At 53.9% G+C, this 16,781-nt stretch overlaps 1 protein-coding gene across 13 annotated transcripts in view; it reads left to right on the top strand.

Annotated features, from left to right (window-relative positions):
* MYO18A (myosin XVIIIA) overlaps nt 1-16,781 on the top strand; it is a 99,557-nt gene that overhangs the window by 64,825 nt on the left and 17,951 nt on the right. For all 13 annotated transcript variants that reach the window (XM_012809765.2, XM_012809766.2, XM_023517536.1 and 10 more), the window contains 15 exons: nt 1,567-1,676; nt 5,276-5,341; nt 8,310-8,438; nt 9,096-9,239; nt 9,614-9,703; nt 9,790-9,909; nt 10,094-10,205; nt 10,564-10,691; nt 10,988-11,142; nt 12,795-12,918; nt 13,013-13,213; nt 13,785-13,895; nt 14,432-14,536; nt 14,832-14,978; nt 15,346-15,459. In XM_012809765.2, the coding sequence (XP_012665219.1) occupies nt 1,567-1,676; nt 5,276-5,341; nt 8,310-8,438; nt 9,096-9,239; nt 9,614-9,703; nt 9,790-9,909; nt 10,094-10,205; nt 10,564-10,691; nt 10,988-11,142; nt 12,795-12,918; nt 13,013-13,213; nt 13,785-13,895; nt 14,432-14,536; nt 14,832-14,978; nt 15,346-15,459 (1,856 nt within the window). The remainder of the gene's footprint in view (nt 1-1,566; nt 1,677-5,275; nt 5,342-8,309; nt 8,439-9,095; nt 9,240-9,613; nt 9,704-9,789; nt 9,910-10,093; nt 10,206-10,563; nt 10,692-10,987; nt 11,143-12,794; nt 12,919-13,012; nt 13,214-13,784; nt 13,896-14,431; nt 14,537-14,831; nt 14,979-15,345; nt 15,460-16,781) is intronic.

The raw sequence follows: 16,781 nt of genomic DNA on the forward strand, positions 1-16,781 counted from the left end.
TGATGCGAGCCCCGGCTGGCTGTCAGGAGCCCAGGTTTGGAGTCTGGTCCTGCTCCTGCTGCAACCTTTGTGACCTTGAACAAGCTAGTCACTCTGTCTCTCAGGCTTCAGTTTCCATATCTGAAAAATGAGTTGATCTGGTTTAAGACCACTTTCCGGTTTGAAATTCTCCAATTCTGCAGGAGTAGATTTCTTGGTCCTCCAGTAGGGCCTCTGGTGAAATCGGATTGGCTCAGGGTCCCCTCCAACTGGCCACCATTCTGACCTTGCTGCAAACGAGAACCCATCTCACCCCTCCTCCCAACCTGAAAGCCCAGAAACTCAAGGAAAGAGAATCTATAAGTCTTTCTGGTCACTTAGCCTAGGGCTCAGGGTATGGCAGGGAGGGGAGCCCTTTCTCATATCCTGTTTCAGTGGGCACAGGAAAGGAAAGGAGTGTTTTAGTGACAGTCTACCAAGTGAGCTAGACTGGTTTCTTTTTTTATTTGTTTTCTTTCCTTTTTTAAAAAAAGAAATAGATTTAGAGGGTAGACGTTAATTTTTTGTTGTTGCAGGGATGATTTGTATGGTGGTAAAGTCAGACCTTTTACCTTCTGCCTGTTTTTCTCCTCTAAATGCTAGGGCCCCCACATTAAAATGAAGTCTGATGTTCAAAGAGGTTGAGTGACTGGCCCAAGGTCACATGATCCTAATAGACAGGATCAGGATTCCAATGCCCAACCCGGGCACTTTTCCTCTCTGCTACCTCCTGATGCCTTATTATTTTTCTTAAGTCTCTCTGGGTTGTCACAGAGTCATAGATTTAGAGGGCAAGAAGGCACCTTCTAGATCATCCAGATCTCCACAGCACTCCTTCCAGGTCAGCTGCCCCCCCCCCCAATTTGCAGGATTAGCAGACTAGGAATTTGATTTCTTATTTTATTTATTTATTTATTTATTTGGCCAGGGCTGGGTTTGAACCCACCACCTCCGGCATATGGAGCTGGCGCCCTACCCTTTTGAGCCACAGGCACCACCTCTTCTTTTATTTTGAGACAGAGTCTTACTCTCTGTTACCCTGGGTACAGTGCTGTGGCATCATAGCTCACAGCAACCTCAAACTCAGGCTTAAGCAATCCTCTTGCCTCAGCCTCCAAGTATCTGGGACTATTTGCACCACCTGGCTAGTTTTTCTATTTTTTAGTAAAGTTGGGGTCTCACTCTTGCTCAGACTGGTCTTGAACTCCTGAACTCAAGCAGTCTACCTGCCTCAGCCTTCTAGACTGCTAGGATTACAGGTGTAAGCCACCACGCCTAGCCTGGAACTTGATTTCTTCTGGAGGAATCCATTGTCTTTTTAAACCTCCCCATCTTCCGTGGAGCAGCCCTGATTTTCTTCTTAGCCTCCTCCCTCTCAGCTCTTCTTTCCAGGCCTGCCTTACCCACAGGCTCCCCGCTCCCAGCAGTTTCTTCCCCTTTGGGTTGACTCTCCACTGGCTGCCCACATACCAGTGGCTGCTGGGATATTCTGGGAGCAAGCAGAACAGGTGTTAACAGGCCTGCCTATGGGCTGCTCTCTCTCTCCAGGTTACCCTGACCACATGGTGTTTTCCGAGTTCCGTCGCCGCTTTGACGTCCTGGCCCCACACCTGACCAAGAAACATGGGCGCAACTACATTGTGGTGGATGAAAGGCGGGTAGGTCTGGGTCCCCAAACTCCCAGCAGACACCTCTTCCTCTGCTCAGGCCCTTCCCATCAGCTGTCCTTCCTTCCCCAGAGAGTGGCTCACTATTGCTCAGGCCTCTGGTTTAGGCTGGCCAGGGCCAGGATAGGCACCAAGCTGTAGCAGATGACAGACTGGAGCATGGACTGTAGGAATTGGAGAAGAACCCACCCTCTTTGGAGACTCAAGCTGTGGGTGTCTGCTCTCTAGTAAGCCAAATGATTATCTAAGAGCTAACAGGCCAGGGCCTCCCAGGTGGCAGAAGATAACTAGCGTTTTGGGTACCCCACTGTTGGTACCTGGGCCCCCAACCTTGGCCTCCATGTCAGGAATTGATTACTGAAGCAGAAAGCTTGCCAGAGCTGGGGCAAGCATCCTTCCTAGAATGAGGGTTGATAGGCAAGACCTCCATGACCTCAAGACTGCCGGGCCCTTTGCCAGCCCAGGTTGGCATATTTGTGGCTGTAGAAGGGATCTCTCTCTGCCATTCTAGGTTAGATCCCTAGCGGCAGCTCCTTAGACAACTGAAGTGCCTTGAGCAGAGGAACCTTCATTGACTATGCTCAGGCCTCAGGCACCCAGTCTGACTCTAAAGGCATCTCAGACCTTAGGAGAGCTTCCCTAAAAAAGGGAGGGGAGGGCTCTGCATCATAGGGCAGGAAGCTCCACAGCGATGCCCAGCCTTGTCTGTGTGTACCCCTCCCCTTGCCCCAGACCCACATTCATGGAGCCCTTAAAGACCTTTCTGCCCAGGCCTGCCAGGGTGTTGGGTAACCCTGGTGTTGTGGATGTAGCTGACCATATTGTTCCCTCTTCTCATGGCCCTCAACCTCCACTCCAGCTTCCCACTCACAGCTACACTGGCACCTCCTCATCCATGGAAAGCTCCACCTCTGAAATCCTGACCATAGCCCTCTGCCTTTGGGTCTCACTTCTTGCTTCCTCTTGGGACACCTGCTGACTCTTTTCTGGACCCTACTCCATTTTCTCCACTCTTTAGGGTCCCTCCTGACTTTACTTCATTTTTTGCATAGTGTTTTAGTCAACCCTGTCATCTGCCTTCATCCCTCACCCCTCCTAAATCTCCTATAATACCTGCCCTGCCACCACTCCCTCCTCCCTGCAAAAGATCAGCCTTTGGGTTCCCAAAGGTGGAGGGAGAAAATTATACACTTGTGTGGACTTGAATTCCTGCAGGTTCATGGTTCACCTGGGCCCTTGGAGTGACCAGCAAGTCTTCCATGTGTCCCTCCTTACCTGGCCCTGATTCCAGGCCCCTTATCTGCTGTTCTATTCACTATCCTTCTCAAATCCTCCTGACCCCACCTTCCCAGATGACCTTGCCTCCAAGCTTTAATGAAATTAAGGCTCCACCTTCTTTTTCTGCCTTCTTCAAACTTCTCAAACTTCTTCCCCGTCCCTGACATGGTAGGAGAGGATACCTCTTATCCAATCCTGTCCTCCCAGGCTTGGGAACCCCTTTGGTCTCCCCAGATGACTGTTCCATTGATGCTAACTCTTTCTTATTCCTTCAGCTTCTCTCCCAGCTCTTTTCTCTCAGTGCAGAAACATTCTGCAGATATTGCTCTCTGAAGGGAGCCTCCTGTCGTCCCTCTCTGGACGACCCACTGTCTCTCACCTGCCCTATATCATTGATAACTTACTTTCTTCCTGCCACCCCCACCCTGGCCCTGCACCTACACCCATTGACCTGGTCCCACTCTCTGCCACCCTAGGACTGGCCTTTTCTCCTCTTGCCTTCCATAGCTCCAGAGCCAATGGGCACTTTTCTATCCTGTTACTTGAATTTAGCAATGTGCAACTTTTTTATTTTTTGAGGCAGAGTCTCATTTTGTCACCTTCATTAGAGTGCCATGGCATCATAACGCACAGAAATCTCAAACTCTTGGTCTCAAGCAATCCTCATGCCTCAGCCTCCCGAGTAGCTGGGACCAGAGGCACCCACCACAATGCCTGGTTATTTTTAGAGATGAAGTCTCACTCTTGCTCAGGCTGTTCTCGAGCCTGTGAGCTTAGGCAATCCCCCCTTCTTGGTCTCCCAACTGCTGGGATTACAGGCATGAGCCACAACTCCTGGCCATCAGCAATGTGCAACCTTGTTGACGACTCTGTTCTCTTTGACATGTTCTCTGCTTGGCTTCTTGGCTGCTGCTCCTGCTTTTCCCCTGTCTCTGTTCTCACACCCTCTGGGCTTTTCTTTTCCCACTTGCCTCTTTTTTTTTTTTTTTTTTGAGACAGAGCCTCAAGCTGTCCCCCTGGGTAGAATGCTGTGGCATAGCTCACAGCAACCTCCAACTCCTGGGCTCAAGAGACTCTCCTGCCTCTGCCTCCCAGGTAGCTGGGACCACTGGTGCCCGCCGCAACACACAGCTATTTTTTGGTTGCAGCCATCATTGTTGTTTGGTGGGCCTGGGCTGGATTTGAACCCACCACCTTAGGTGTATGTGGCTGGCACCTTAGCCACTTGAGCCACAGGCACTGAGCCCTCACTTGCCTCTTAAGTAAAGGTCTCTCTCTGCCTAAGACACTCTCTCTCTTTGGATGTGTGTGTTTTCTCTTCTGTGCCCTCTTCCTGGACAACCTCATCCACACCCATCACTTCAATTACCACATATACATCGATGACTTTCAAATCAATACCTCTAGCCCAGGCCTCTCTCCTGAGCTCCTGACATACATTTTTTATCTGAGCTCCTGACATACATTTTTTATCTGACTGTCTTCTGGACTTCTCCTTCTATGCTGTGTAGCATCTCAAATTCAGCATGTTCAGACCAAATTCATCCTGTCTCCTCCCAAACCTACTCTTTCTCCTATATCCCCTACCTTGGGGAATGGCACAGTTGTTCAGTTACTTGAGTCAGAAGCCTCAGCAGCCCTAGACTCCTTCTTCTTATGTGCCCCCCCACATCCAGCAAGGCTCCATCTCCTTAATACCTCCTGTACATACATTCCCTGTGGATTGCTGCCCTGTGTGTGAAGGAATGTCCCCATTCCTCCTCCACCCATTTGCCAGCAGGATCTCTGCAGAACACGGGTCTGATCACATCCCTCCCAGAGAAAACCCTTCAGGGGCTCCTAAATCCCGCAGGGCTCTGCATACTCTGGCTCCTGCCCACCTCTTTTTTGCAGCTGAGCCCCCTACCCAGTTCTAGTGAACTACTTGAAGTGTCAGTGCCTTCACTGTCTTGTGTTCCCAGGCCTTAACTGGGGCAGGTTCCTCTGCCTGAAATGCCCTCTCCCTGCTTTGTGTAGCTGATTCTTACCTGCATAGAAATGCTCAGTATAAACAGCCCCCAGGATTCTCTGTGCAGACCCCTTGTCTGAGGTAGATGCCTGCTCCTTTGTGGACTCACTTTTCTTGCTCTCCATAAAGATGGTTTGTTCCTCCTGTAGTCATCTGTGTCCCCAGAGCTCAGCTCAGTGCTTGACACTATGGAATCAATACTGGACTATCAAGGAGGAGGGCAGGGAAGGGCCGAGTGCCCGGTGAGGTCCTGCATGGTGAGGGAGGCCTGAGTGGGCTGCCTGACGGAGGCCTCTCCCCACAGGCGGTGGAGGAACTGCTGGAGTCCTTGGACCTGGAAAAGAGCAGCTGCTGCATGGGCCTGAGCCGGGTGAGTTGCGCACAGCAGGGCAGCTGGCCCTGCCCTTCTGTGCCTCCCTGTTAGCCAGACATCAGAAGTCTCCTGCTGCCCCTTTGGAGTCCTACCCCCAGCCCCACCCCTCCTAGCTTCGCAAAAGCTACTCTTCTTCTCACCTGCCCCCTTCAGGGCCAGGGAGGTTGATGTTTCAGATGCAGCAAACTTAACTTTCCCTCCCTCTGCCTCACTGGCTTGTTCAGTACCGTGAGTACCTCTGTGATAGCAGGAGAGAGTGGGTTGAAGGTGGTCAATCCCTGGTGAGGGGAGCAAGGGACACAGAAAGGCCCAGAGTGGGGTAGACCAGGAGAAGCAGCCAGGAGGCAAGCAGAACCCCTGGAGAGTTGTCAAGGACGCCAGGGCCCCAGGAGGGCAAGCAGGACATGTGAGGCCATGCTGCTGCCACCTGCCCACAGGCCAGATTCCTTATCTGAACCATGCATAAAAGGCAACCCCGCCTGCCCCTGGGTAACAGTCTGCCGCTCATCACTCCACACCAAAGGGTCAGCTAGGCAGGGAGCCCTGCACACTCCCCTCTCCCGAGCGTGGGGGGCTTGGACAGGCGGCATCTGCATATGTGCTATAATGGCTGGGGTGGAGGGGAGGGCATTGGGGAGCCAGGGAGAAGGCTCTGGACCTGTCCGAATGTCAGCAGAGAGGGAAGGAGCTCTAAGGTGGAAGGAGGTGCTTGGCAAAAGGCTTGAGTCTTACTTGTGTGCTGTTCTGTGTCCTTCTGTGCATGTGGAATCACTTTCTTGGTCTCTGCTGCCCTCTGCCTCACTATGAATCCCTTTCTCTCACTGTATCTTTGTATCTTCCCATCTTTGTGTCTGCTAGCCCTGGTTTTCCCTTTTCCTTTTGGCTCCAGCAGTCCTTGCTGGTCTCTGGTTTTGTGTTTTTCTGTTTCTCTCCTTGTTGTGTGTCTTTTGTGGTCTTGTCCTCTTTGTGTCATTTTCTGGTTTGGGTCTCTGCATTGTCTGCCTCTGTGTCTGGTTCACCTCCTTTCTTTCTGTTCGCTCTCCCAGCTTTTGTAAGCTCAGGCGCTGCCAGCTGAGCCTCCTCTCTGGGGCAGTCAAGGATTTGCCTCAGCCCTAGGCCCCCTCCCTGGGTTAGCTCACACCAGGCCTCCCCACCACTCCCCTCCTCTCTAGCAGACTGAGCTGATACTGGCTGACACTGTGAGTGGTACCTCCTTCAGCCGATTCCTGGTCCCCAGGTCTATCTTCCCAGCTGCTGTCTCAGACCCTCTGCCACCCTCTGCCAGGTGTCTAGCTGAAGCAGGACAGCTGGGGCAACACTGGGTGTTTGCTCACACCCGGTGAAGCACAGGCCTTCCAGTTCTGGTTAGCACCGGCTGGTGAGCAAGGATTCCTTGTGTGTTTGTCACACTGATTCAGAATACAGGGGTCTCCATCTGACCCACAGGATCTGGGGGGTTTAGGCAAGGACTTTAGGGAGCTGAGAGGCTGCTGACATTGTGAAATTTGTATGAATGGGCATTTGGGGGAGGAGATGGCCCTGAGCTTTCACCCAGTACTCAAAAGGACCCTGAACCCACAAATGTTCAGAAGAGGTATGAGGCTCACTACCCTAGCTGCTAGCCCATTCTTTCTCTTCTTATTGTGTTTTTGGAATGTTCTCCTTCTGCCCTGGTTAGGTAGCTATGAGTGCTGGCAAGCATTTTTGCCCTCCTCTGGGGGACACTTGGATAGTCCCTACCCCCAGTGGAATCTCAGGTTCATACATCATGGGAAATTGGAGCTCAGATAGAGCTTGAAACCCAGGGAGATCCCACAGAGCCCCACTTGTGGGGTCCAGCAAAGTGTCACAAACGAGTAAGCTGACTTTTTCCAAGGCCAGCCTCAGAGACTAGCTTTCCATGAAGTCATGATAGGCAAAGCTTGCTCAGTAGAAAGTTTAGGCCCTCTCTCCACTTCTTCCCTGAAGGGAGGGGCGGGCCTTAGGATACTGTCCCTATTGGCTCTAAGTACATTTACATGACCTCTGTTACCAGAGACTTCACATCTTCTCTGTGTCCTCCTAAAAGGAACTTTCTGAGTGCTGTGCCAGAGGAGGTAGCCCTATACTTAGGTATCTCTATCCTCTCAAGGATACCAGTCTTTTTTTCACCCGATCATTCTCCCTCACACATAGTCCTCTTAGTAGGGCAGCTTCTGCTAGACATCATCTCAGAGCAGGAAAGGGTGAGAGGAAAGGCCAGGGGTGGGGGTGCCCAGCTGGTTCCTCACACGTGGGTCTGCCCTCCAGCCCCCAAACCTGTATGACAAGTCCCTTGGCTGGGCCAGCCCCCACCCACCTCACTGTCTTCTTCATGAGAAGGTGAAACCTGGGTGTGTGCGATGGGGTTGGCACTTGAAAGAGAAGGCCTCTGAGATGAAACTGCGGGGGCAGGCAGGACACTCCTCCTTTCCCCTCCCCTCTGCGTGCTGCTCCCTGGGGCTGCTTCTCACACAGACACCCACCACCCTCTGCGTCGCCTGACCCAGGGGCTGGAGCCAGCAGCCAGTCCCTGCAGTGGACTGTGGGCTCAGGGGACATGGACAGTGTTGCTGGCAGTCCTGGAGTCCGGGCTGTTCCAGTCATTGCCGAAGAGCATCTTCTCCCTGTGTGACCAGTGACTGCTTCATTTTCTTTCTTGCCCCTTTACCCCAGGTATCTTCCCTTTGGCTTCTCTCTCCTTTCATCTCTTTTTGAAGTTAAATTTCCCACCTTGCTCCTCCCCTGTCCTCCTTCCCAGGGCCTCTTTCTGCTCCTCCCTCCTTTCTTAGACAATTGGATTTTCAGGCTCTTCTCAACAGGCTGTATTACCTGGCCTGCTGGTTTCCTGTGCTTGTTCCCCAGTTCCCCCCTCACCTCCTTCCCTCTGCTCTGCTGCCCCCAGCCTCAAGGTCCTGCCTCACTGGCCTGCCCTGCCCTTTCACAGGTGTTCTTCCGGGCAGGGACATTGGCTCGGCTGGAGGAGCAGCGGGATGAACAAACCAGCAGGAACCTAACCTTATTCCAGGCAGCCTGCAGGGGCTACCTTGCCCGCCAGTACTTCAAGAAGAGGAAGGTGCTGCTCTAAGATCACCTCCCCCAACCCTCCCCAGCCTAGATGGGCACAGCTGAGTACCTAGAGGCGGCAGGGGAGGGTGGCTTGCAGGAACTTGCAGACAGGAAGCTCCCAGGCACATGCCCTAGACCAGGGTGGGGAATAGGCAGCTCCCCGGTGCCAGTGAGTGTGCTCGCATGGTCAGAGGGCTGTGTTGAGGGGTGCTGGGGGGAAGCAAGGCCCAGACAGAGGTGGTCTCTGGATCATGGGCTGCTCCATGAAGATTAAGGAGCTGTGTCAGCGACTCCTTTTCTTATTAGCAAGTCCATAAAACAGCCAGCACTGCCGCCTCTTGTGTTTCAGCAAGATTAGGTTTTATAGCACAGCTAGGCCAGGGTGCTGGAAATAATCAGGCAGCAAATAAAGCAGATGAAATTATTCCTAATGATGGTGGAGTGGTTAGTGCCCAGTGCAGGGCTCCAGGGCCAGGCTCTGTGTTGCCCACCCTCTGCCGGATGAAGGGGGCCCAGGGCAAAGGGGAGCATGGGAAGTGTCTGCCTCAGGATCAGGAGGCCAGAGGAGCAACATCGGGGACTATGCAGTCCAGGAGAGGATCCTTGGCTGACTTTGGCCACGGTGATTGAGAGCCCTGTGTACATGATGCCACCCCAACTGCAGATCCAGGACCTGGCCATTCGCTGTGTGCAGAAGAACATCAAGAAGAACAAAGGGGTGAAGGACTGGCCCTGGTGGAAGCTCTTCACCACTGTGAGGCCCCTCATCGAAGTGCAGCTGTCAGAGGAACAGATCCGGAACAAAGACGTACGCAGCAACCTGGGGAGGGCCGAGTTGCTAGGAGGTACTCCATACCTACAGGAGCCTCATCGGCCTGTCTTGAGCTTTCAGGCACTCCTTTGTGTAGTCCAGAGAGCTGGTGTCCTTGAACTATGCCCATTAAACAGAAGGTGTCCCTCTGGGGTGCTGGCCAAGCCCCTAGGCAGCCTCTTAGGATAACATCTCAGGCATCCTCAGCTTATTGGGACAGGGACTCTGAGAAGCAGTGACTCTCCTGTTGGAGATGCCCCCCACACCCCCTTTATCTTGGCCTGAGCTTTATCAGCTTCATTCACTGCAGGGGTGCAAACCCAGGGCCCCAGCCCGTTGCAGCACTGGCTCACTTCCTTGCTCCATGCCAGGAGGAGATCCAGCAGCTGCGGAGCAAGCTCGAGAAGGTGGAGAAGGAGCGGAACGAGCTTCGGCTCAACAGTGACAGACTAGAGACCAGGGTGAGTGGCCCATATAGGACTCCTACTGTTCTGGCTGAGTGAGGCAGGCACTTCACCTGGTGATGACTCCCTCCCTTCAACCCCAGATCTCGGAGCTGACATCGGAGCTGACAGATGAACGTAACACGGGAGAGTCTGCCTCCCAGCTGCTGGACGCAGAGACCGCAGAGAGGCTCCGTGCTGAGAAGGAAATGAAAGAGCTACAGGTGAGGGCAGGGCCAGGGTGAGGACAGCAGGCTGGTAACTGCCACACTCTCGTGCCCACCTGTTCACCCCAGCCCCGCGTCTCTGTCTGTCTGGGTAAGCCTGTGGCTGTAGTCTGTGTGGTTAGTGGGGTGGTGGGACTGAGTGAGCAGTGGAATGACACAGCTTCTGAACCCTCTTCCACAGATCCAGTACGATGCACTAAAGAAGCAAATGGAGGTGATGGAGATGGAGGTGATGGAGGCCCGTCTCATCCGGGCCGCTGAGATCAATGGAGAAGTGGATAATGATGATGCAGGTAGGTTTGAGGCCAAAGCAACTCTGCAGTGGCCTGGAGAACAAGCCCTGATATCCAGCCCTGGATAACCAGGTCTTTCATCCAGGCCTGTCTCCCTTCCATAGGGCTATTATAAGACCAAGGTGAAATAATAGGTGAGAAGGCAGAGGTGCCAATAAATGCAGATTCTAGGAGGTGTGTCTATAACCGCCATAATAATGACACCATCTGGGGGCAGTCCTGGCAGTTCCCAGGAAGAGGACAGCAGATACAGCCACGTCTCTCCCTCTGGTCTTCTCCCAGCTAGTGAGAAAAAGACACCATGGCAGAGTGCCTTCTGGGGACTCTCATCTTCCCTCATCTGTCCTCAACCCCACAGGTGGCGAATGGCGGTTAAAATATGAGCGAGCCGTGCGGGAGGTGGACTTCACCAAGAAGCGGCTGCAGCAGGAGTTTGAGGACAAACTGGAGGTGGAACAGCAGAATAAGAGGCAGCTGGAGCGGCGGGTAAGGCTGGGGAAAGGCAGCTGGAGCGGCGGGTAAGACCATGTGTCTGCCCAGAGAACTGAAGGTCCACAGGCCCAGGAGACTGACTGGGAAGGAAGGCCAGCAGGTCATCCTCTCAGTGCAGAGATAACCGGGGACAAACTGTCATTGGAGCTTCTTAGGTTCCCTGGGTGACCCTGACTCCCTCCTTTGCCACTGGGTCTTCCCCTCACTCACCCACTCCCCTCTCCTCCTCTTCTCCACCAATGCTTCTGGGCCTCTCTGGCTGCTGCCCTGCACCTCCTCTTGGCCCCTAGCTTGGGGACCTGCAGGCAGATAGCGAGGAGAGTCAGCGGGCTCTGCAGCAACTCAAGAAGAAGTGCCAGCGGCTGACGGCAGAGCTGCAGGATACCAAGCTGCACCTGGAGGGCCAGCAGGTCCGCAACCATGAGCTGGAGAAGAAGCAGAGGAGGTGGGTGGGCCCCCTGCCCGGGGCTTAGAACCTTCTAGAGCAGCCACAGACAGGGCTTCCTCCTCCCCTTCCAGGGAAGAAGAGGGGAGGACCTGAATTTGGCCTTGTTTCTCTGGTCACTTGTCCTAGAGCATAGATGAGGGGCTCAGTCCTGACTACATCCCCACCGAAGGCCTTCTCAGGCCTCTGCTCTTAGATGTGCTCCTCAGTGTGTAGCTGACACCCCTTCCTGGGCTCAGCCAGGTCCCATGCAGGAACTGCTGCCTGGGTCCCCCAGCTCTGTGTCTCTCTCACTTGCCTCAGCTACACAAACAGTCTCCTGACTAATGTCATTAAACTACCGTGCCACTTCCATCTCATTATGGTAATGACACAAAGGAGGGGGGTGGCCCTCATAGGAGAAAATCCAATCTAAATTAATTTCCCTGACTGGGGATGGGAATGGGATGCCTTTATTAGCAACACCGAGGAACCCACAAGCCCCGGGAACAGCAGGGTGCCCAGAGAGCGGGCGCAGCACCCATTACCCTTCTGCAGAAGGGCTTCCCAGTGGATCACCAGTTGCCTTTGCAAAGGGACAGCCCCATACCCATGACCCTGGGAGTGAGGGTGCAGAGCAGAGCCTTTCCAGTGACCCTGGGTGACCCCCTCACCCACCTCCTGGACTCACTGCTGTCTTCCCAGCTGGACTGGTGTTCTGAGGAGAGTGAGGGGAAATGGGGAGGTTGTCTGTTCCTCCCTCCTGCACCATGACTATGCACCTCCCTCATTCTCATCTTTATCCCACCCTAGCCCTTTACCCATGGGCTGGCTCCCTTAGCAGGACCCCCTTCTGAGCACCCTGATGACAGTGCCAGCAGCCTGGTTACCATGCTGTCACACTCCCTGCCAGGCAATTTGTTAGGTTTCAGCTGCCCAGAGTTTTCTTAGATTTTTTGTTGATGTTAGGTTAGGTGGGGGGAGCTGTCCAATTTCAGCTGGAAACTGATTAGTTATTCAGGGAAGGTTTTAGGAATTTCATCAGTTTACTCCTTAGTGTCACTGGGTAGGAATGGAAGGCTGGGAAGAGGAGGGAAAGAGTGAAGGAGGTGGCCCCAACCATGTGCCCGTGGAAGCTGCCAGCTCCAGCCTGGTGTGGGACATCCTGTTGGGATGGTCCTGGCCAAAGGCTGGTGCCCAGAGGCAGATGCTGGAGCAAGTGGCTCCACCCACAGTTGCTGAACTGAACTGTAGAAAGTGAGTTTGATGCAGAAAGTGAGTTTGATGAGGCAGGACCTCCTTTTCTACCCATTCCAGTGCCCACTCTGTCCTCACCCTGGCCCCTCCCTCTTTGATCCGTTGAAATTGAAAAATCCTGAGGAAGGCCTGTACATCTCTTCCTGGAAGCAGTCTGTGGGTCCCCCATAGGCCCACTTACTGAAAGGGCTCTTTTGGTGAGGCATGCCCCATCTGTACAGCAGGACCTCAGTGGCCTGACTTGTAATGCCTGGGTGTCACCTCCACCTCCTCACTGGCCCCAAGTTAGAACTGCATGAGTCCCTCCACCCCTGCTTGTGTCCGTCCATATCTGTGGTGCCACTGCCTGGCAGCGTCTGTGTCCTAGAGACCCAGACTCTTCCCTCATCTGATGGAGCTGCCACACTCCCTCACAGGTTTGACAGTGAGCTCTCACAGGCACATGAGGAGGCCCAGCGGGAGAAGCTGCAGCGGGAGAAGCTGCAGCGGGAAAAGGACATGCTCCTTGCCGAGGCTTTCAGCCTAAAGCAGCAGCTGGAGGTAGGTGGGACTGCCTGTCATCCTGTCCCTGTCCCTGTCCCTGTTCCCAGATAGGGCCAGCCCTATACCAGCCTCATTTTCTACTTCATTCCAGGAAAAAGACATGGACATTGCAGGGTTCACCCAGAAGGTCATCTCTCTAGAGGCTGAGCTCCAGGACATTTCCTCCCAAGAGTCCAAGGATGAGGCCTCTCTGGCCAAGGTCAAGAAACAGCTCCGGGACCTGGAGGCCAAGGTCAAGGATCAAGAAGAGGAGTTGGATGAGCAGGCAGGGACCATCCAGATGTTAGAGCAGGTACTGGAGGGCTTGACCAGGGGAAGGGCAAGGTGCAGCAGGGAAAGCCCCTGTCTCCCAGCTAGCTCAGGGGAGGGCAAGATCCCACCTCCATTCATTCTTTTGTTCACACGTTCACCTACTCACAAAATGTGGAGTGAGTACCTGATCTGTGCCAGCCTCAGTGTGAAGACAATTAAGCTTTCATGAAGCTTCTTACAAAAACAAATCTGATTGAGCCCTAATAGTGAGAAGCTCCAATGCACAGCAGCCAGAGGGCCACACACCCACCCAGCCTTCCACTGAGCCACCTAGTCAGCTCAGGAGCTAGAGCCTGCAGGCGAAAGAGAAAAGGTGAAGAATTATCCCCACTCTTAGCAGCCCCTCTCTGGACCTGTGCCAGACCTCTAGTGAGGGTGGTCAGCTTCTCTGGAGAAGCTGGCTGCCATGGGAGCAAAGTGCGAACAAAGGGAACTGGCTAGTAGAGACATTCTCAGCTCCTGCACCTTGGGAGAGCTGCATGGCAGGGGCAGGGGCCAGGAAGTAGGCACTACCAGGAAAGGAACCCAGTCCCTACTCTGATTACCTCCAGGCCAAGCTGCGTCTAGAGATGGAAATGGAGCGGATGAGACAGACTCATTCCAAGGAGATGGAGAGTCGGGATGAGGAGGTGGAGGAGGCCCGGCAGTCATGTCAGAAGAAGGTAAGGTATCTGGGCACTGACCTGTACAGTGTAAGGGCCTTTTCCCCCACTGCTGCTTTAAAGCAAGTGGTATTCTGTTTCCCTACCTTAGCCATATTATTTTCTGTTGCCATTCCGGACCAGGAATCTCCTTTGGGGATTCTGGCATTGGCTGGGATGTGTTGGCTAATGATCTGCAGAGAAGCTTGAGGAACTAACATTCTCTGCTTTCTGTGCCAAGTGGCAGCCAACCCTGTGTGTCCCATGCTGGTCTGATGCTGCCCATAGCCAGCTAGCCTGGCTGAACAGGTCTCCACTCTGCAGCATGTTCTCCTCCTTGGCTCAGGTGGCCCCTGTGTGTGGTCTGCCATCCCTCTTCTCCCTCCCAAGCTGTTCTGACACCCTGTTAACTTGGAGTTCAGGTTCTGACCCCTCTGAGGTCATCGTGCTCAGTCCTACCCCACTGCTTTCATGGGATGGGGGACCAGAAGGGAAGGGGACTCCCTGGCACCAGATACTAAAGGGCCTGATGGCTCTCTATCCCCATGGTACTCCAGTTAAAACAAATGGAAGTGCAGCTGGAGGAAGAGTATGAGGACAAGCAGAAGGTGCTGCGAGAGAAGCGGGAGCTAGAGGGCAAGCTCGCCACACTCAGCGACCAGGTGGGTGGGGACGCTCTGCCCCACACAGCCCAAGGGATAAGAGCATAGGGACAGCAAGCTGAGGATGGGGTGGTCAGTGAGGTGGGGATGTCCATCATCCTCCTGTGAATGGGGGGATGTCACTGTACTTGGGCACACCCAGGCCTTTCTCCTTGGCCAGCATGACCCTGGACTTCCAGTGTCAGTGCCCATTGGGAAGACTCTGATAATGAGGACAGGGTAAGGAGGGGACTTAGGGACAACAGGAGGAAGCCCCATGGTGGAACCCAGACCTCAACTACTGGTGCCAATCCAGGTGAACCAGCGGGATTTTGAGTCAGAGAAGCGGCTGCGGAAAGACCTGAAGCGCACTAAGGCCCTGCTGGCAGACGCCCAGCTCATGCTGGACCACCTAAAGAACAATGCTCCCAGCAAGAGGGAGATCGCCCAGCTCAAGAACCAGGTATCTGTGCAGAGAGGAAGCTGCTGGTCCAGGGCAACAAGACTCGTGTTTTTAGTTCTCTTTCTCCCTCTCTTGCTCTACTCAGTGGCCCTTGAGTCCTTGGGAAGAAAGGTGGCAGGAAAGGGGGGAGAAGCCATTTGGAACAGCCAGACTTCTCAGGGGCTCTGTATGCTGTACAGTCTGACCACCGAGGTGGTATGGACGGGGCCTGGTGTCCTGGTCACCTTCCATGAATGAGAGGAGAAGCGTGTACCCCAAGGAGGCTGTGGCCCTGGGGTCTGAAGTAAATGGAGGAAGAGAGCATAGCCCTCTTGCCCCTGGGGAGTAGCTGACCTCTCTCTCTGGGGCTGGGTTGGCACTGTTTCAGCTGGAGGAATCAGAGTTCACCTGTGCAGCGGCCGTAAAAGCAAGGAAAGCCATGGAGGTGGAGATCGAAGACCTGCACCTGCAGATTGATGACATCGCCAAAGCCAAGACAGCGGTGAGGGCCTAGGGTGTACAGGGCAGGGCTCAGAGCCCTGAGGGAGAATAGAGCTGCGACTATGGCTCCTTTTACCCCACACAGGTCCCTCCATGCCAGGTCTTTCTGTAGGGAGAGCTGGCCTCCCCTCCGCTGCCTCTCCCCACCCAGAGCAGAGGACTAGGGAAGAGGCGGACAGAGGAGGGAGCCAACAAGGGCCCTTCTCCCTTTAACCACCTGCCTATGGGAGCTTGGCCGCAGGCCCTAACACCATAAATAAAGGCAGCTAATGTGGCTGAGGGATGTAAACAGGTGCCTAGAGATTAGCAGAAGCACCGATAAGAGGATGGGATGGCTCAGATTCCCTCCCTTTCCCCTGCCCAGCCCACTGACAAGCCCAAGCGGCAGCTAATTAGAGCTCTTATTTAATGCCTCCCTTTTAATTCCCCACCTCTCCCACGGCCCATCCAGGCCCATCCATCGGCAGAGAATTCATTACTGGGATGTGGCCACCACTGTCCCTCCTTAGGCAGAGAGTGGGGCAGGGGAGGAAGCTGAGCTCAGCTGTTGGCTTCATGGCCCCCTGGCCAGTCACCTGGCTGCTGAGAGATGCCAATCTCACAAGCTTGATTTATCCCCATGACATTTGTGCTCCTCAGCAGTTTTCAGGTGAGTGATTCAAATTCCTTAATTGTGTTAAAAAAGGCTGTTATAAAATTACCATTTTATTTAAATCCAAGTTAATAAATTTCTTGGCGGAGGCTTCCCCAGCTCCCTACAGCCCAGTAACAAGATGGATGGGGCAGAGAAGGAGCCAACGCAGTCATTTTGGTTTGGAATTACAGGCTAATAGATTCATTCATTTCCTGAAGCTGCTGTTGGCTGTCTCTTCCCTTCCCCCCAGGAGGGGACTGGCGGTGGGAGCTGGATGCCCAGGGAGTGAGCGGTCTCAGGGGAAATGAGAATCTAAGCCAGGGGAGCTTCACAGATTTGAGGAGTCCTTCCATGGGGCCTGAAGGGGCAGGGTACATGCAAGTCAGCATCTAGGCTGATAGTGCCAGGATGTCTGGTCATTGTTCTGGGCAGACCTTTTCTGCCTTCTGATTAGCCTCAAAAGAGCTGCCAGAAAACAGCTGTCATTCAGCCTAGAGGCCCAGAATCTCCCTGCACTGCAAAGACAAACCTTTCCCTCATCTCCCTGGCCCAGAGCATGACTGGAAGTTCCCTGAGCATCGCTGGTCCTGGAACCCACTCCAGAGAGTGGAAGCAGGGGGGACCCAGACCCATCCTCACCTCCCCTACCTCCAGCACACCCCCCCATCAGAGGTGGCATGGAGGAGGTT

The sequence above is a fragment of the Otolemur garnettii genome, unplaced genomic scaffold, assembly GCF_000181295.1.
Source record: "Otolemur garnettii isolate 467f Iridium unplaced genomic scaffold, OtoGar3 scaffold00112, whole genome shotgun sequence".
NCBI classification, from domain to species: domain Eukaryota; kingdom Metazoa; phylum Chordata; class Mammalia; order Primates; family Galagidae; genus Otolemur; species Otolemur garnettii.